Genomic DNA, 21,198 nt, shown 5'->3' with positions numbered 1-21,198 from the left:
TATTTAAATGGTTTAAAATTAGATATGTACTGAAAATTGTCTCTATACCACTTGCTATTTGGGACATTAAGTACATTAAAAAATATTGTAATTTTTCAGAAAATATTTCAGTTCACCTTTAATATTAAGCAAGTTATACGATGTGCAAACCGAAAAGGACAAAAAGTCCTAATGTCGGCCAAAATGGAAAGGAAAGAAAATCTAATAAGCTTCTAAAATATTATAAACAATGGAATATGTTATTTTAAAAAAATACTATCGTGTTTGACAGAATCCTTTTAATTAAAAAGAAGAGGAGAAAAACACACTCACCGTTATCTTTGCTACTGTTTTCTTCAATTGTCATTTGTTCTGCCAGCTCAGACAGTGACTCATCAATGGTCTGGCTTCCACGCAAGGTTAGGGAAAGTCTCCTCTTAAACTTTTTCATTCTATCAATGATCAGTCTGGCTTAAGGAAGCCTGTACAAAAAAAAAGGAGGGAGTGGAATTCCATTATTATATAAAAAACATAGGATATTAGTAGAACTGAGTTACTGAGCACACTGCTAGCTTTCAGAGTAACAGCCGTGTTAGTCTGTATTCGCAAAAAGAAAAGGAGTACTTGTGGCACCTTAGAGACTAACCAATTTATTTGAGCATAAGCTTTCGTGAGCTACAGCTCACTTCATCGGATGCATACTGTGGAAAGTGTAGAAGATCTTATTATATACACAGAAAGCATGAAAAGATACCTCCTCCCACCCCACTCTCCTGCTGGTAATAGCTTATCTAAAGTGATCGCTCTCCTTACAATGTGTATGATAATCAAGTTGGGCCATTTCCAGCACAAATCCAGGTTTTCTCACACACCCCCCCCCCCCCCCCACACACACACACAAACTCACTCTCCTGCTGGTAATAGCTTATCCAAAGTGACCACTCTCCTTACAATGTGTATGATAATCAAGGTGGGCCATTTCCAGCACAAATCCAGGGTTTAACAAGAACGTCTGGGGGGGGGGGGTAGGAAAAAAACAAGGGGAAACTGCTACAATCCAAAAAACAAATAAAAACTTGAGTTGCAAAATAAATAAATAAATGAAATATAAAATGCGGGAAATATTGCAGATGGTTTACTTGTATACACATGATCTGTTGGCTTATTATGTCTTTTTTACTGGAATTTAAAATACAAAAAATCACATTTTAGGTTTGAAATTAAGACAAATACTCATGTTAGCACTTAACCATTTCTACTACATAGCCTATATACAAAAAATTGTATCAAGTAATTTGTACACCATTTTAAGAATTTGTGAATTAGAAATATATTCAGAGAATGACTACTAAAATTGTTAGCGAGTAATTTTACAAGTTTAGGCACTGTTTATTTTACTATATAATGCACCAAATTAATACTGAAAACAATTTCTAAATAGATATAGCAAGCTATATGTGCCCAAATAAATAACTGATGAAGAGAGCTGCAGATTATAGTTTTACAAGGTAGGTGATTTTTACATAAATAGTTTGTACCTTTAAAACATCGCATATTAGTTTCCATGTAATTTGCACACTACACTGGATTTGTGTTTATACCAGCATCTTACTAGGGTCCTGATCCTGCATCGGGATCCACCAGTACAGATCCTGTGTCCATGCAGAGACCCAGTGAAAACAAACGAAGAACTGAAAAAGCTAAAATCGGAGAAAATAATATTATTTCTCTAATTTCTTTCACTTTAATAGTTGTGTGTGTTACTACTATTGTGGAAATGTGATTTTTAATTTGAGGTCTCCTTTCAAAAAATATTTGCATTTTTATTATTTATGAAGACCTCTCTTTTAGTCTTTGATTTTATTAAAACTATTTATTTATTTATTTTTAATTTTGGGCAGAGTTTAAATTGACTTCATTGACTCTGCATTTGCAGATCCTGAGATAAGATCAGGGCCTATAATTTACTGTTAAAAATTAAAACAAGTTAGAGAATAAACACTGGATTTATATTTATTAAAAGAACACTCCCTAAATCTGGCACAAAGTTTAAAAACAAGTTTCCACAAAATAAATTAATATGGTTCCACAATTTTGTTTTTTAAAATTCCAATGAGAAATTTTTAAAAATGTCAATTTAATCACATTTCCATATGATTTTTTTTTAAATTTACAAATGACACAAGTAGCTACAAATATTATAAAAAATTAGAGAAAATATTATTTTCTCTTTTTCAGTATGTTTCCTTTGTGTATTTGGAAACATGCTGTACATAGTCAGAATCACTGTTCTGTTGAAGGTCAGTTTAGCACTTCCCATCTCAGAGGTGCAACAATTCTCCAGAAAGGGCAATATTTTTGGAGTTTAGTGTACCCATCCTACACACACCCACATCATATATCATCTGAAAGCTTATTTTATGTACATTTTGATGAGGTATGATGTGGGACTATCAAGTGGTGTGGTAAGCCAACAGCTGAGGAAACACAATGGTACCCAAAACGAGAAAGTGTCATTTTTGGTTCAGAAACACCTCAACATGACTCTGACTACAGTTTATACTTTAAGTTAATTTCAACATCTTAATGTTCTGTTTTCCGGTCAAAGATAGCAAACGACAATGTATTAAAAAATCTGGTGTTGCATGGGCTAGTATTTACTTCCAGAAATGATGAGCTGTTTAGCAAAAATGGCGAATATCAACAATTTGCAATATACTAACACGAAATGTTTTCACATTGCATGTTCGTAATTGTCATAGTATCTCCCCCTGATAATAGTTTTCTATATTTTCAACTAAAATTTGCTGACCAGATAGTTCTCATACCAAAGATTGTGCACAAGTGTCAGTAGATTACCTGGCATAATTTGTACTGAAGAACTGATAGCTATCATAGAATCACAGGATTGGAAGGGACCTTGAGAAGTCACCTCGTTCAGTCTCCTGCACTCATGACAGGACTAAGTATTATCTAGACCATCCCTGACAGGTGTTTGTCTAACCTGCTCTTAAAAATCTCCAATGATAGAGATTCCACCACCTCCCTAGGCAATTTATTCCAGTGCTTAACCACCCTGACAGGAAGTTCTTCCTAATGTCCAAACTAAACCTCCCTCGCTGCAATTTGAGCCCATTGCTTCTCATCCTATCCTCAGACCTTGGGGGGGGGGGGGGTCTGTGCACAGCTGATTGCTGAGACACTGGTAGTGATTTTAAGTGAGTTTTAAGTGTGGTGGCTGGAGAACAGACAAAGTGGTTACTGGTCTGTTATTTTCTGTTTGCTTATTTCGGGTAAGGGAAATAGGGACAGAAAAGTAAGCAAAATAAGGGTTCTTAAGCGGTTTTCAGTTAAGCCTGCAGCTTGTGGGGGACGTGATTCAGACTTGGATGTGTGGGTCGGGTGCAGAGAGGATGTGTCAGTGGCAATTGTTCTCAGTCACTCAATAGGTCCCATTCCTAATTCCCTCTTCCATGCTGGTGAAACAATGAGAAAAACAGACAAAGCTGAATTAGGGCAACAGCTGGAATCTCAAGATGAAAGAATCCAGGAATCAAGAGCATGCAAAAAAGAAAACATAGTGTACATCAGAAATGATGGCTGAAGACAAATTCCATACATTCAGTGAACTGGCTGATCAACACTTGAGGCAGGTCCTAAAAGGATATGATAAAGCTAATTCTGTAATTGAAGTCTTGACAGATATGACAACAGTAACTCTGTGAAAGGTACAGAAAGACAGCATCAGACAGGATCTAAGGTTGGATGCAAGAAATATGAGATGTTTGGTGGACACACTGTCTCTCCAAGGAAAAAGTTTCTAAATGTGACATCCAACAAGCAGAGACTTGTAAAACTCCTTATGAGTATATGGTTCAAAATGCATCTGAGAGTGTAGGAGCACACCCAACACAAACACACTTTCTTGATGCAGGTGTTTTCAATGGTGAAGTGACAAAGTCTATCACAAGCAGAGGTGCTGAAGAACCAAAGACTTACACGGTACTCAAGAGAAGCAGACCCAAGGATGTTTGTGCATGCTGTATGTACTAATATGGCATTTGCGTCTCTTGGTATCAAAGTAATCACAGGAATTAGGTCATCCAATACAGATATTTTGGTCGTTGCTGTTCACTACTTTCCAAAAATGGAACACACAGATAACATGTGGATCAAAACAGGCACCATTACCAGCACAACTGAGAAGTGCTGCTTCATACCTGTGCATGCAATTTGAGATGCACTCACTCCGGACTTCTGTAACATACTTACTGATGTGAACGTGTTAACAGAATGCAACTCTGTGTCATTCATATTTGGTACTGGGGAAAAAAATCTGAGTTTAATGTTGTCAAAACAAAGGGAATTTACCACTTCAGAGATCTTGCCAAATTGGGAGAGAGTAACAGACAAGCCAAAATTTCTGCAACAAAGAAACTGATAGCAATGTTGTATGACCAGAGCAAGAAAGAAAAGAAGACCCAAAGGGTATGTCTATGTTTCAATTAGACACTTGCAGCTGGCCCATGCCAGCTGACTCAGGCTAAGAGGCTGTTTAATTGCACTGTAGACATTCAGGCTCCATCTGGAGCCCAAGCTCTAGGATCCTGAGAGGTGGGAGGGTCAGCTCGAGCCCAAACATTGACACTGCATTCGAACATCCCCTTAGCCTGAGTCAGCTGGCATGGGCCAGCTGGGGGTGTCTAAATGCAGTGTAGATATATCCAGAGAAACCAGAATTGCTTGCACCTCAATCCAGCCATCAAAAAGGACAAGTCATTGGCCAAACTCCCACCATGTGAGGAGAGTTTGGAAGAGTATGTGAAAAGGGCATCTTGGCAAACAAAGATTTTGATGTCTTTGCACACAGATAAACCATATACTGGATCACCATTGCAACATGGATAGAAAAATGTGGATGAAATACTTCTTGTATTCAAAGGCCCTGTGGCATCTGAGCTTCTACAAGATCTTACCTGCCTTGTACCAAAAGGGTCGCTGCACAGTCAAATGTGTCTGCAGTCAGAACAATCTTCCCTGCAGAAAACTGTGTACATGTCAAGGCAATGAAAACTGTGTTAATCCACACCCTCTTGACAGAGATCATAATGATGAACAAGAAGATGATTATCATGTTGACTAGAAATGTCACCAGTACTATTACATTCCAGTGACACTGGTACAAAATTATTAGATTTTGTTTTACCATTTAGATTGTTGTTGTGATGCTTTGAGGTCACAAAGAAATACAATTTTATGTCTTGAAATAATATGCAGAATCATTGAACTAAGAGAAAAATGTAAACATTACAAAGTGGTCATTTTTACATGTTGATGGTGTCATCGTTTATCCCTATTTCTATAGTAACAGTACCACCTGACAGCTCCACATCATATGTCATCTCAAAGTAGCCATAATAAGCTTTCAAATGATGTATGATGTGCACGTAAGTAGAGAGGGTAAATTCCGTCGGCCAAATCAGTGGTGTCTGCCACTCACCTATCTCAAGCACGAGTACGACACACGGCTCCCACTCTGGGGAAAGCTCATGTGCTTTCTCATCCTAACAGTGACACTACTGTAGAGCTACCGCTATTCTTCTACATTTAGTGTCTGCATAGTACTGGGGAGTGCTGGGAGCTGGGCAGAGTGAGTGGTATGTGGAAGTCCGTTTTATCTTCCCAAGACCTTTTCCGAGGCCCAGAGCACCTTGCAGTATTTGAGGCAGCCTAGTCCTTTGGTCCTTCAGAAGCAATAAGACAGAAGGCATCCAACAGACAGCCCCCCAGCAGGACTTGGAGAAAAGGCAGAAGACACCCAGCATAAGACCAAAGAAAAATTTGGAACAGCCCAGAACAAAGCAGGAAGTAGTAAACTTTCACAATCACTAATGTTGATGTCAGAAGAGGAATGGAACCATCCACCTCTGCCAAAGCAAACGGCAGCAAGAAACAGAGACCAGTCTGTGAAGTAAATGCTGGAGAAACATTTCCCAACCTCCTGATCCTGCCTCCAGTTCTCCCCATGGGAGCAGAAGTAAGCCCTAGCCTCTTCCACATTAGCCTTAAGATTGAGAAGCATGGACAACAGGGGCCTGGAGAAACCCTACCCATCAAGCCTTTAATATAGGATCTAGGACAAAAGGCAGCAAGTTTCTCTATCCCTTGTCCCTTTCACAGAACAAGAAAGGAACAAGGATGGGAGAGCAACATGTGCAGAACTCCCCAAACTCAATCCCCTCCACAGAACTGAACAGCAGGAGACAGTGCCAGGGAGAAGGGACAAGTGAAGGTGTGTGGGATGGATAGATATTTATATTGAGGGCTGGTTCTAGGGGTGCCCCTGAGCACCAACTTCCAGGGGTGCTGGACTGCTAAGCCTCTTTGGCGTTTTGTTTTGTCTCTCTGTTCTGATGGTCTGGCTTGAAGTTGGATTTGGGGGAGGGGGGCTCACTTGCTAGGGGTGGGGGATGAGATGAGAACAAGGAAGGAGGGAACTCCTGTGCAGAAAGAGGCAGCAAGAGAGACAACAGCAGCAGTTATGACTAGGACAATCATTTAGCTGTAGCTGCTTACAGATATGTGCACAATAAGCCCTTACTCCCTTTGTTGTACATATATTTATCCTCACTTGTATGGCTCTTTCACCCAGCAATAGAGGAGAAAACATAAAACAGGAAAACCCAGTGAAAAGGCGAAACATTTAATTGATACTCATTGTCTAAACTGAGGGATATGCAACAAGTAAAGTAAAACAGGATTTTAAAAATCATGTCACTGTCATAATCTATAACATTTTTAGTAACATTAGTTACACCATTACTTTTAAACGGATGGTATCCCTTTAAGCTGACTCACTCGCCTTCTTGCCTATTGATATGGAGCATTCTAAACAAAAGGGTAGAATCAGATGAAGGCGTGTGGTGGTGAGAGTACACATTCACAAAAGGAAACCATACATATGTTCTTAAGTGAACATAGAAAGACTAGATGACACGCTGTGGTAAATACATTCAGACATGGACAAAGTCAGGATCTTTGGGACTTGAAACCAGAAGTCTGAGAAAGCCAGATGCAGCAGAGAGTCAGTGACAAACCGATCATGTCCAGGGACAATGTAGTAGAGAGCAGAGGAAGGAAAGATGATCCTGTCCAGGAATGACAACAGTACAGGTAGAAAGAGCCAGGAGTCCAGCAATAGAGGATGTTGGAGGGGAAGAGGATACTGGACCACTGTACAAACCCAGTTATGTCAGAAGTTTTTTAAAGTATTTTTCCTCTTACCCTAGTCTAAATTTGTACACGCAGCAAAACCACACCACAGGTCTGACCACTTCACAATTTCTGCTCAAGAGGACCCATGTCTAGAAAAGCAGGAGCTTTGCAGGCTGGGACTAAGGAACTTCATTAGAGTAGTATGGGAAAACTTGGATAGTGACTTGCTGTTTCAACTGATGTTAATACCTTGCATTCAAGGACAGGAAATTCTCATTTTAAGAAAATGAATTTAAAGAACATTCCATTGAGAGCATTTATATTTCCTGTTCAGGACTTGCTTATTGCAAAAAAAGAGGTCTGGAATTATGTGCACTTCTGTGCTTATTTTTTCTTTTCCAAAATGATGGACCTAAATTTTTCCCTCATGGGAAAGGACAGACTAGATGTGTGTGATTTTAGTTCACTGTCCTAATGTCTTCTTTGAAGCCTGTATGTCCCAAACTGTGCTCTTCTCAAAAAGCACAAAAAGCATGTGAGTGGATCTAAAGAACAGCCTATCTAGGTACAACTCTACCTAAGGCAGTCCGACAGACAGACAAGTTCTCTCTGATTTTTCATGTGGGCAAAAACTGAGGATAAAAGATGCCTTTACATGGAACAGGATACCACAACGGACCCTGACCCTACACAGATTTAAGAATATATACAATTTTACCCAAATGAGTGGTCCTACTGATGAAGTAGAAAAGTAAAAATAAATAAATACTACATAGATCATTCTTGTACTGGCAGACACATGGGCTAGATCAGCAGTTCTTAAACTTCATTGCACCGCAACCCCCTTCTGACTACAAAAATTACTAAACGACCCCAGAAGGGGGGACTGAAGCCTGAGCCCGGCGAAGCCCCACTGCCCTGGGGGGGAGAGGGGGAGGCAAAGCCAAAACCGGAGCCCTGCCGCCGGGGTGCGGGTGGGGGACTGTAACCTGAGCCCCACCACCTGGGCAGTAGGGCTCAGGAGTCAATTTCAGCCACGGGACCCAGCAAATCTAACGCCAGCTCTGGTGACCCCAACCCACCTTGGGGTCCTAACCCACAGTTTGAGAACCATTGAGCTAGATTATCTAAAAGGTTTTTCTAATCTCTATCATCTATGAGTATAAGAATAATTGTGTGATTCATCTGTGGGGTGAGCTTTTTTAGAATAAATCTTTATAACATTCTGAAGTGTAGATGCAGTCAAGGGAATATCACCTTTACACATAATACTGAGAGTCTCAGAAAGTGTAGCGTCTGAATCAGGGAGTAGGAAGGAACGAGCCTTCAATAGGGTGCCCATTGAAAGAAGAATTTTCTGTACTCATTCTGGGATGGCAACACTACTGTGACCCCCAGTGGAAAAAAAATTTCTAGATGAATACAGTTGTGAAATATTACAAGGAGTTTTATCATGGCTGCTACAAGCTTCATGGAACTGGGCATTTTAAAAGGACCCTTTTCACAAAATATTGGGGCATTTGAAAGGATAGAGGTCAGACTAGCCAATCATTTAGTCAGGATATCGTCCCCTCTTCTTGCTCTAGAATACAGGAACCACAATCATGACCTTGTAATTACCCTGGAATGCTATTTGTAAGACCACAAGTTAAGAAGTAATATTGCAGAGGAGTAGGCCTTCACCAGTTGTACAGAACAATTTAAACAAATAGACATTAAAATGGGGGAGAAGTGGGGGGAACTGTTCTTCAGTCACTTCTTCCTTCCATGGGAATTCAACTTTTAAAATAAAAAACCTGCCGCTACTATTGTGGACAAAGACATTTTCTTAGACAATCTGCATTGCTGGCAATCAATGAAGGAGACGGGGTGGGAGGGAGTGACCACCAGCTAAGAGCCAGAGATGCCAACATTCTTTAGTTGATTCCTCACTGTTGCCTACCTGATTAGAAGACATCTATTAGTCCTGGGCAGGAGAAAATGAGGGTTCAGAGAAAAATCCAAAAATATGATCCAACACAACCACTATACACAACATGGGTCTCAAAGTCTGCAATAATTTGAGGAGTAGTCAAGAGAATAGATACATTCAGTCTAAAACAAACAAACAAAAAAATTAATGGAGAATTTTGGCTGCTAAATGACATTTCTAATTTCCCCTAATTAAAAAAGGTAAGCACTTCTTTCTTCAGGAAACAAAGAAGATCTGATTTAAATCGAAAATTTAAATCTAAGTTACTTTACAGTTACCTATTTGGAATGAATAGTTTTGACTCAATGCAACAAGACTGCTGATTCTTTTCCCTGGAGCCCTTACCAACTGTAAAAAGAATATGCACTGTCATTTTATTTTTTGAGCTTTAAAACATAGAGCATAATATTTATGACTGTTCCATTTTTTAAAATGCAAGGAATATATTAAATCTATACTGAACAAATGGTCTTCAACCTAACTATTCTACAGTGGAATGTCAGATATTAAAAACACACACTTGAATGTAACTAATGGGAATCCTAGTTTTTGCAGACAGACAGAATGAGGACACAAACGATCTGATAAGTATCAGAGGGGTAGCCGTGTTAGTCTGTATCTGTAGAAGTGGCAAAGAGTCCTGTGGCACCTTATAGACTAACAGACGTATTGGAGCATAAGCTTTCGTGGGTGAATACCCACTTCGTCGGATGCCGAAGTGGGTATTCACCCACGAAAGCTTATGCTCTAGTACATCTGTTAGTCTATAAGGTGCCACAGGACTCTTTGCCGCTTTTATCTGATAAGATACAGCAAAACTGACAGAGACATATTTGTTCCATCCATACGCCAATGTGAACTGAATCAAGCAACACTAAATTAAAGAGATTGCTGCTTTTTATGAATATGTGCAATTTGCTGTTGTATAAGACTCCTTTGATATTTTGCTCAGAAATAAAACACTACCGTTTCCTGAGAAACCCCAACTCACATTGCTGAACCTTAGCTTTAAATACACAATGGCTGTAAGACTATAAATATTTTTCTATACACAAAAATGTACTTTCCATCATCGTCACCATTAATTCATAAGAGTTAAAGGTATACATATAAAATTAGGATTTCAACAGATCTAGTAACGGCCCTTCCCCTTATCCCCAATATTATTTAGCCTTAATCTCTAGAGCATATCACTGAAAACAAACTGTACTTTATTTCACTTAAAATTTGAACATATCTCTATGACCCAGACTGGTAATACCAAACTCTCCCCGTTTCAGGTTCTCCATTCCCATATAGCTGAAGCTACCCTCCCATTTAGCAATATCAAAAAGGGCAGGGTAGTCATGTCTGAGGCACACCGAGGCATTGTGACTCTAGGATGAGAACCTGGGGGCACAGTTGTATACAGCTTTGAAGGTAGTGTCAAGAAGCTTAAATTTGATATCAGGTGGGAAGCCAGTGGGATGTCATTTGCTTGCAAATAGCACGGGAAGTGGCCCACACAACTAGGAACAGAAAAGGCAATGGTCATGAGATAATCTCTTAAATTCTGGTCCACAGTTAACAGAGTTTGAAAATTCCTGACCTAATTTCACTTTATCTGTTATTTTTCTGATGTCATCTGAATGGTTCGTCTTCTGATAATCTTAATTTACCTAACTATTAAGCAACTTAATTTTGCAAATCTTTCCAGCCACACTAAAAAAATGTATAACCCAATTTCTTTACACTGATGGAACTGGCAATTTGGATAAATTATTTGTTCCCAACTAATGGCATGAAGAGCGGGCCACAGGGGCTTGCTGGCTGCCACTTCCCACAGCTCCCATTGGCAGGAACGGCGAACCGCGGCCACTGACAGCGTTGGGGGGCTGTGTCTGCAGGTGGTCAACATCAGCAAAATACCTCTTGGCCCGCAATCAGATTACCTTGATGGGCCGCAGGTTGCCCGTCACCGTGCTAGATGATTTTAGAATACACCAGGATGCTTCACAAACATGCAAATGTTGGATCAAATTGGTAAGTCTTATTGTATTATAGAGGTCTGTTACTGAACTTGTGAAACAGGGCTCTGGGGACCGCGGGTTCCAAGGATCACGCAAGTTGATCCCGAGATGACCTGCTGACTGAATCTTCCTCCACGCTCTCCTCTCATGCTAGGTGAAGGGCGACTGCGATGGATATGGTTTGGATGTAACACAGCCATAGATTCCTTGTCTCCCAGACAAGAGCTGGGAATGCACACTTCGCTGCTTGTTGATGCAGTACATAGCTAGGGTGCTGTCTGTAAGCACCTGTGCTACACAGACAAGTGAAAGGTCTCGAGGGCCCAGCTCAATACTCTGAGCTTCTATATGTTCATATGGAGTATGGACCCCCAGGTGTACCCACCTGGGGCCCCCATCAATCAACTCCTCCCCCTCCCTCCCAGCATCTCCTGCATGCCATGGAACAGCTGTTCTCCGGTGTGCAGGAGGCACTGGGAGGGAGAGGGAGGATCACCGACAGGCATGCTCGGGGGATGGGGTGGAAAGAGGTGGGGAAGAGGTGGGGCAGGAGCGGGAAGAGACGGGGCAGGCCCTTGGGGGGAAGGGGTGGAGTGGGGGTGGGAAGAGGCAGGGCAGGGGAAGGGTAGAGTTGGGGTGGGGCCTGGCACTGAGCACCCCAAGGGAAAATTAGAAGCTGGTGCCTGTGCAACCGTCAATGAAAGGATTCTGGGTTCAATAGCCTGAGTTAAAACTGACATAGGGCCTTCTTTCTGACCCAACAAATGGACGGAATTGTCTGTCCAAGCATGATCCCAATCCTTCTTGGGGTGGGTTGGAAGGACTTGGCACAGTCTGCGTTCTTGCGCTGAGCAAAAGGGATTATGAATTGTAACCACAGGAAAACCCTTTGGTGGGGTTCAAAGGACTTTTCACAGGCCAGGGCCTTTGTGGCAGTCAAGGGGTGATCTCTGGTAAGCTTGTTAGGATGCTTGGAGGTTCTTTTATTGTTTTTAATATTTTCTCTGTAATGCTTTTACCTTAAGAATAAATGTCCTTCTTCAGAAAGAGCTGTGTGGTAACTTAACTGTGGCAATTACACGGTTACCATCTCTGAAGAAAAAAGTAAAGCAGGCCTGCTTAAACAGTTTGACTATGCTGGGGAATTCATAGTGTAGATAGGGTGCTCTGCAGCCTGGAAATACCCTGGTCAGGAAGGAGAGAGTGAGTGTCTACATCCAAGAGACAATGTCTGGGGAGCCAAAACCTAAGAAAAGGTGCCCTTGCTGAACCATCGAGGGAGAACACAGTATAGTTGCCCTAAATTTTGACAGTCTTGTACTGGCTGTTCCCTGGAGTAGTCAGAGTCCCAAATCTTGAAAAATCTCTTTTCTGGAAGAAAGGCCCTGAGTGGAGTCCAGGATTGCTCCAAAAAAGTGATCCTCACTTCAACCTGCACAAAGAATTTCTCCCAGGTAATCAACAGTCCCGGTTACCGGAGGAGGCTACACACAGAATCATAGAAATGTAGGGCTAAAACGGACCACATGGTCACCCAGTCCATTCCCTGAGCTGAGGCAGGACCACCTAGACCATCCCTGACAGATGTTTGTTTAATATATTCTTAAAAACATCCAAGGACAGGGATTCCACAACCTCCTTAGGTAACCCGTTCCTGTAATTAATTAGAAAGTTTTTCCTAATATCTAACCTAAATCTCCCTTGTTGCAGATTAAGCCCATTACTTCTTGTACTACCTTCCACAGACATGGAGAACAATTAATCACTGTCCTCTTTATAGCAGCCCTTAATGTAGTTGAAGACTTATCGGATCCCCTCTCAGTCATCTTTTCTCAAGACTAAACATGCTCAGTTTTCCCCTCAAGAGTCAGGTTTTCTAAAGCTTTTATCATTTTTGTTGCTGTCTTCTAGAATCTCTCCAATTTGTCCGCACCCTTCCTAAAGTGTGGCACCCTGAACTGGACACAGTACTCCACCCCAGGCCTCACCAGTGTGGAATACAGTGGGACAATTACCTCCTGTGTCTTACATATGACCCTCCTTTTAATACACCCCATAGGGCGTACTAAAAGGCTACTGGCCTTTTTCACAACAGCATCACACTGTTGGCTCACCTTCAAATTATGATCCATTACAACCGCCAGATCCTTTTCAGCAGCACTAGCCCCTACCCAGTTATTCCCCAATTTGTTGTTGTGCATTTGATTTTTCCTTCCTAACTACAGTATTTTGTACTTTTCTTTATTGAATTGAATCTTGTTTATTTCAGATCAATTCTCCAATTTATCAAGGTCCTTTTGAATTCTAATCCCATCCTCCAAACCCCTTTCAGCGTGGTGTCATTCACAAATGTTATAAGCATACTCTCCACTCCATTATCCACGTCATTAATGAAAATATTGATTAGTACCAGACCCAAAATTTGTAACAAGTCTGCTGAAGAGAGATGCTGTTGAGAGCTGGCCCTCAAGCCAGCAGTCCAGATATTCCTTAGCATCTGAAGTGAACAGCAACCACCATGCGACACTTGATGAAGGCGCACAGTGCTGCAGACAAGCCAAAATGAAAAATTCTAAATTGGTAGTGTCTTGTACCCACATTGAACTTCAAGTACTCAATGTATGTTTGGTTGCCAAATGAAAGTAGACATGCTTAAGTAAAGAATCGAATACCAAACTCCCCAGAACAAGGAAGGGACAATGTCCTCTAGAGCAAGCATCTTGAGCTTAAATATTCTTATGCACCTGTTGAGATTGCTGAGGTCCCAAATGGGTCTCAGATCTTTCCTCTGCTTGGCATCAGGAATAGCAGGAACAAAAACTTTTATCTCAGTGTTCTCCTAGAACCAACTTTATAGCTCTGTGATGGGGTTGGGACTCACCACCGCAGCGCCTCCTTTTGGTACCTCCAGGAATTAGCTCAGTCCATGTGGAGCGCCCTCCGCTGGTGGTGTCCTGTCCGTCTCTCGCCCTTGGTTGGCGTCTGGACCTGTGTTGCTCCCTTCTCGCGGCGTCCTCTTCAGGACACTGCCTCCTAGTCCACGCTCACTCCCTTCCGGGGGGGGAGGGGGTGTATATAACAGCAGTCTTTCCGCTTCGCCCCAGCCGCCATGGCCAACCACACCCCAAAGTCTTACCCCTTCTGTCAGGGGTCGGGTGCAGTCCGCTATGGCCACTTCTAACGGCCAGGTGTAATACAATGGGGAAGGGGGCGATCCAGGCCTGCCCTCTACTCTGAGTCCCGGCCCAGGGACCCTCTGGCGGCAGCCTCCCTGCCCTCCTTCGCTCCCCTTGTCTGCCTCTCCTCCCTGGGCCGCTTCCCCTTCGGCCCCTTCGCACCTTGTGGGCCCTTCTAACAGGGCCTGCAGCCTGGAAGGTACTGGGCTGGAGTTCCCCTCTGCTCCCCTGACCCTGACCCTGCCCAGCACTGCATTGCGCTGTGCTGTCCCAGGTGCTGGTCTCCTCGCTCAAACTTCTCCTTTGAAGGTCTTGGAGAGACTGTCTGCTTCTCTCCTGGGCAGCCTTTATATAGGGCCTAGCCTGGCCCTGATTGGCTGACTCTTTCCCTGCTCTGATTGGCTTTCACCAGGCCTTCTCTGATTGGCTGCAGGTCTGCGCAGCCTCTCAGGTCTGGTTCAGCCCAATCTTGCCTGGGGGTTGGGCACCGCCTCACCACAAGCTCCCTTCCAGAAAAGGGAATCCACTTCTTCCAACAAGATGTTCTCAAGAGATGGGTCCTTGAAGAGGGAAGGAGACAGGATATTGATGTAGTCTGGTGAAGAACCAGATGGAATATGTCACAGGCTGTGTCCAGCAATAAGTGATCAGAGATAATTGTGCATCAAGCTCTGTAAGAGGAAGAGAAACAAGGTCCAAAGAGTGGGGATGGGACAGGTTGGATAAAAATCTATGATTTTAAAAAAATAATTTAAAAAATCAGATATTTTTTATTTAAATCGGATTTTTTTTTATAAAATGCTTTTTGAGGAAAAAAACCTATCTAAAGATAGTTTTAATTAAGATACATTATAGCTCAAAGATATCTCATCATGCAATAGGGATTATAAATTCTAATTCTATAGTATGAAACAATATATTCATGTCATGTTTAAGATAAGTTTTGTAAATGAGTTCCAAAAGTTCATGGATTAGGGACCCAATTTTATGGAGTTCCAGGGGCTTCTCTATAGATTATTTAAATTAATCTTTCTATCTTCCCAATGGGACTCAGTGCTCAGTCTAGAAGATACCATCAGAGATGCTTAGTTTTGCAGTTCTCAAACTGTGGATTTGTGTCTCCAGAGATAACACGCTTGTTAACAGCAAAAATGTTTTAAATAAATAAATAAATAAATAATATACAGAGGTGAGAAATAACCGACCTCAACCCTATTGTCTCTCTGCAAATCTGTGTACACGGAGTCAATCCCTTACCTCTCTCTAAAAGTGCAAAGTTTCAAAAAGTTCAGTGAATAGAAGATTGTTGGGGGAGGAATAGATCTGGACAAGGAGAAGAAGTCTGGAGATGACTGTGCGAAGGGAGGGACAGGCAGTAGAAACAAAAGTGAAACTGTTTGAGCAGCATATTCCAGAAGTCTTGAGGTCTTTCTGAGTGTAGCCTTCATTGATTTGAGATCTACCGTATCATTCTCACTAGAAGGGAAAACCTAAAATGGCAGCAGGCTGTAAAAGAGACCCAGTTTGGGAATAAGAACCATTCAAGAAATATATTTTTGCTGATGATGTTTTAAAGAAAGTCACACCAGTGAACTGGTGGAAGTCACTTAAGCACTTGGATTTAGAGACTGTTGAAGTGATAATCTCACTTTTAACAGCAGTAGCTTCTTCTGTCAGAGTAGAAAGAATATCTTCTTCCTGTGGACTAATTCATTCCAAATTGAGAAATCGTTTGGGAGCTGAAAAAAGCAGGAAAGCTTGTTTTTCTTTTCCAGATTATGAACAAACAGGAAAATGAAGGTGAAGAGACGACTGAGTTAGCTGCAGAAGCCAATATTTTACGTTTCTCATGCTGACCTGGCTGACATAGTCTATTTAATTTTTTTTATCCATTTAACTATTTTAGTTAACAATTTTAACAAAAACAAACCCGATTTTAAAAAACGCAAATGTTTAACTAAATTTAAAAATTCATATGCTTGTTTTGTTAAAATATTATGTGTTTGCTGTTGAAGAAAAAAATCCAGAATACATAACATTGCTGTTTTAGTTAAATAAAACAATTAAAATGTCTGTTTGGTGATGTTCTCATCCTAATACAGCATGGCAAGAAAATCCTCCAAATATTAATGATTAACCGGTTGAATTGGAGACAGTTCACCTCCAATAACTTATAAATATCTGCTTCAATTACCTTTGGTAAATGAAATAACCAATCATTCATTTTCTGATATAAATGTAAAACTAATCTGAAAAGTTTTCAAAATAAATCACTTTAAAAATGTATAGTGGGTACCTTCTAAAAATGAAACCTACATCTATCTCTGAATTGTGAAGAGTATTTATTAAGGTTATAACAACAAACAAGAATGCACTTTTATGTAGAAATCCATGATTAAATAGAGTCTTCCTGACTAGTGATTTAAATCAATTTGATTTAAACCAAATCCACCCTGGGATGGGAAGAAGGCATGGAGAACTGGTGCAAGTCAGTGCATAGCGCTTGACTGCATCTTCAAAACTGTTTTTTGGAGGCTGATGTTGAGGGCTGTGAGGCATGAGATTAGGAATCCTGCTTCAATAATGCTGAGGTTGTTTTCCATTAGTAGGTTAAAGGAGTGGCTAGTTTCACCTCTGGGAGTGTATCCCTTGGTATTGTGAAGAAGCCTGTCTTTTGGAAGTGGAATGTTAGGTAGGAAAACCTCTTCTGTGCTTAGGAAGAGGACTCTGTTAGTCCCAGGGAAGGTGCAGCAGCCTTAATCTTTTCCAGGACTTCATTGATTTCATCACTAAAAAAGGCCCCTACTCTCAAAAAGGGAGGTTTTCTATTTTCCTCGGGATCCAGCTGTAAGACCAAAAGGATCTCAGCCAGGAGTACCTCCTAAGAGCCGCTCCTGTGGTCACTGTTCTTGCATTGACATCTAAGTCATCGTGTGCTGCTCATAGCGCTGCATGAGTGTACAATCCTCAGTGACCAGAGTCTTAACCACTTCCTTCTCTTCCTCAGGAAAGGAGTCTAGCATAGGGCTCATGGCATCCCACAGAGCGTAACTGTAGCAGAACACAGTGATTTGACAGTCAGCCACCGGAAGGCCTAGTGAGCCATAGGAATAGGCTCCCCTGCCAAAAGCACACAGCTTACATTCTTCTCTCCTGGCAGAAGAAGGTGACTTCCCACCCCCCACCCCCTCCTGTGCTGCAGACAGCACCAAAGAATTTACCACAGGATGTTGTAGTAAAGACTGATGTCCCTCCACTGGTACAGGATAACATTGTCTCTGTTCTCTTGCATACAGGTGAGAATGAAAAGGGAGAACAACAGATAACCTTCACTCTGGCTGTCTCAACCTGGCTCATAGGTAGAGACAGCTTCTCTTTTGTCTGCATCTGTAGTATGTCAAACAGGGATCAGACATGTCTGATGTAGTCACACCTGCTGATGTACGGTACTTACACCTTCTTTTTCAAATATCTTCTCAAAACATTGAGCTGATGCTTTACAATGGAAAGCTACATCCTGACTTCAACAGGTTTTGGATTAGGCTTTAAGGGACACTGTGACAGGTACCATGTATTAATTAAAAAAAATAAAATACAATAACTATGGTTCCCCTAATTTGGTTGCATCACAAATGTAACGGCACACAAAAAGGCCTCAATTCGATTAGAATGGAGAAGCATGAAACTGGAGTACCAAGGATGTTGTTTAGGTCAGAATTCAGGTGCACTGGAAGAGCTGTTGGGGAAGCTTTAGTAGGGCCTGCCTTTCACCTCACCATATTAATGAAGTATTTTCCATAGTCAATCAAGAGCTAAAGATACAGCATTCATTCCAAGTAAGTAATTCTGAAAATATTGGAGTGAGAGATAAAGCCAAGATAAAGAAGGTCAGAGACTGCAGATGGGTTTTCATTGGCCAAATAACATAGTAAGAGTAATTTATAATGTATATATCCTTTTCTTACAGACATGTTAGTTCTGCCTGTAGTTCACAGTAATCATTATTTATTATTCTTGAGGATTTGCTGCATGCTCTGCAGAGCACAGATGTAACAGAATATAAAAGAGAACAGGTCCTTACACTGAACTTACAACCTAGAGAGAGAGAGAGAGACCAAACACTTCCACATATATTATTATTATTTAAATAATATACCTGAGTAATACTAAAAACTAAGGGGTGGATTAAAACAGGCTGCATAGTAGAAATGTTTAGTCCTATATATCTTTATTAGGCACACAGAAGACACACATCGAAAGGTAATGATAACTAGAACAAATCTCTTCAACAATAATTCTGACTGTGTTTAGAGAAGGTATTTGAAAGAAGATGGAAGCACACTATATCAAGTTAAAGCAACTGATAGGGGTGTTTTAAAAAAAAGAGAGAGTAAGTTAAATCAAGGTTAAATTCTACCTGTGGACATACAACAGAAGACAGCCCAAACTACATGTTTGCTACCAATAAGACTACATGCCAGAACATAACTATGATCCAGCTATGAGACACTGATTTAAACAAACAAATGCCATTCTACAAAACACATGTTGAAATGTGATAAGACCAGACATTTAAGAAAAACAATATGCTAAACCCCGCTAGAGACTTCTCCAAAATACAGATAATTAAGATATATATTTAAACAGACTGATCATTTGCTAGGTGTTTTCTAGGGAAATATGACAATTATAAAGTGCTACAGAAATTAACTGAACTAATACAGCTAAAATACTCCACCACTTGATGAGCAAAGCTACTACTGAGTGAAAAGTTTTGTCTCATTACAAGATACTTGTTTAGGGGATCTTCTTTTATGTATGTTCCAAAGGTATTTTTTAAAAGAATTCTCAATAAGGCTGCAGACATTAGTGGCAACTAAAGATTCCTTTTAATTCAATATTCTGAATATCTGGTTGAATTAATGAACATCCTTTATACTGATTTTATTTATTTCAATAGCTGCAATGATTCAAAATGAACAAGATAACTAGTCCATTATCTCCAGTGTCATACTTGTTGTAATAGGTAATATTTAGAGGCCTTTTTTGTTTGCTTGCTTTTTGGTAGCGTAACATAAGAATCAAAAGCTACATTTAAAATTATATTATAGAGTGAATGAGGTTATAGTAGAATTTTTTTTTTCCGAAAATTAACTGCACACGTTCATTATGGAATTTCTCTGTAAAATACATTCAAATGTAAATTTTCAACTGCTGACTAAAATTTATTTGGCTACATTTCTATATAGCTGTAAACATGTGTCATTCATTTTTCCCAAAGGAAAAAATACCACTACAGCTCAGAATGCTCAGTCACATATTAATGCAAAATTGGCTGCTTTCCCCCTACACAAACGATCATTCCCTTCACTAGCAAAACAGTCACATACTGTAAAATTGCAAGCAGACTGTGCTTTGAATGACTTTAATACAGATAGATAACCTATACTATATTAAAAACATACTGATCAAGCTATATGGGGGAATCGGGACAGGAAACCTGAACTGTTCTTACTATTAGCAAAAGTTTAAATTAATTTATTCTAAAAGTACATACAACTATTATCTGATGCATTCTGGGTGAACTTAACTTAAACATTGTGATATTTATATATCACAATAGGGTGCATTTTAGAAGCTTTTAAAAAACTACAGGATACTTGCATGACTACTGAAGATAACCTTTCATTTAAAAATAACAACTACGTCTGACTTGCTTTCAACGCAACCTAAATGTTTTAGACAGGCCATGTGAATTCAAACAAATCTGCACAACACCTTCAAAAGACAAGCTTGGGAAATAAAATTCATAACTCTGCTAGATATCAAAAAGCATGGACTTTATAGAGCCTTTGTCTACACTAGCACTTTTGTTGGCAAAACTTCTGTCGGCCAAGGGTGTGAGAAAAACACCTCTCTGACACATAAGTTTCACCAACAAAAGCGCCGGTGCGGACAGCACTATGTCAGCAGAAGACACTCTCCTGCCAACATCGCTACTGTTGCTCATGACGGGGGATGGGGTTAATTATGCCAGCAGGAGAGGTCTCTCCTGCCAGCATAGAGTGGCTACATAGGAGACCTTACAGCAGTGCAGTTGCAGTGGACATGGGGGATCCAGTGGACATAGATATCCAGAAAGCCTTTGACAAGGTCCCTCACCAAAGGCTCTTATGTAAATTAAGTGGTCATGGGATAAAAGGGAAGATCCTTTCATGGACTGAGAACTGGTTAAAAGACAGGGAACAAAGGGTAGGAATAAATGGTAAATTTTCTGAATGGAGAGGGGTAACTAGTGGTGTTCCCCAAGGGTCAATCCTAGGATCAATCCTATGCAACTTATTCATAAATGATCTGGAGAAAGGGGTAAACAGTGAGGTGGCAAAGTTTGCAGAGGATACTAAACTGCTCAAGATAGTTAAGACCAAAGCAGACTGTGAAGAACTTCAAAAAGATCTCACAAAACTAAGTGACTGGGCAACAAAATGGCAAATGAAATTTAATGTAGATAAATGTAAAGTAATGCACATTGGAAAAAATAACCCCAACTATATATATAATATGATGGGGGCTAATTGAGCTACAACTAATCAGGAGAAAGATCTTGAAGTCATCGTGGATAGTTCTCTGAAGACGTCCACGCAGCGTGCAGCGGCAGTCAAAAAAGCAAACGGGATGTTAGGAATCATTAACAAAGGGATAGAGAATAAGACGGAGAGTATCTTATTGCTCTTATATAAATCAATGGTATGCCCACATCTTGAATACTACGTACCGATGTGGCTCCCTCATCTCAAAAAAGATATACTGGTATTAGAAAAGGTTCAGAAAAGGGCAGCTAAAATGA

The 21,198-nt window shown here is 40.6% G+C and overlaps 1 protein-coding gene across 2 annotated transcripts in view; it reads right to left on the bottom strand.

Annotated features, from left to right (window-relative positions):
* CDK17 (cyclin dependent kinase 17) overlaps window positions 1–21,198 on the bottom strand; it is a 177,752-nt gene that overhangs the window by 86,946 nt on the left and 69,608 nt on the right. The window contains exons 2-3 of one of the 2 annotated variants that reach the window (XM_043545747.1): window positions 9,137–9,288; window positions 313–461 (exon numbers count right to left, since the gene is read on the bottom strand). In XM_043545747.1, the coding sequence (XP_043401682.1) occupies window positions 313–430 (118 nt within the window). In that variant the 5' untranslated portion in view covers window positions 431–461; window positions 9,137–9,288. The remainder of the gene's footprint in view (window positions 1–312; window positions 462–9,136; window positions 9,289–21,198) is intronic. The other variant, XM_037884792.2, reaches the window with a different exon arrangement.

The sequence above is a fragment of the Chelonia mydas genome, chromosome 1, assembly GCF_015237465.2.
Source record: "Chelonia mydas isolate rCheMyd1 chromosome 1, rCheMyd1.pri.v2, whole genome shotgun sequence".
Taxonomy (NCBI): Eukaryota; Metazoa; Chordata; order Testudines; family Cheloniidae; genus Chelonia; species Chelonia mydas.
The sequence above is the reverse complement of the archived record's forward strand: the minus strand, read 5'-3'. Positions and strand labels throughout refer to the sequence as shown.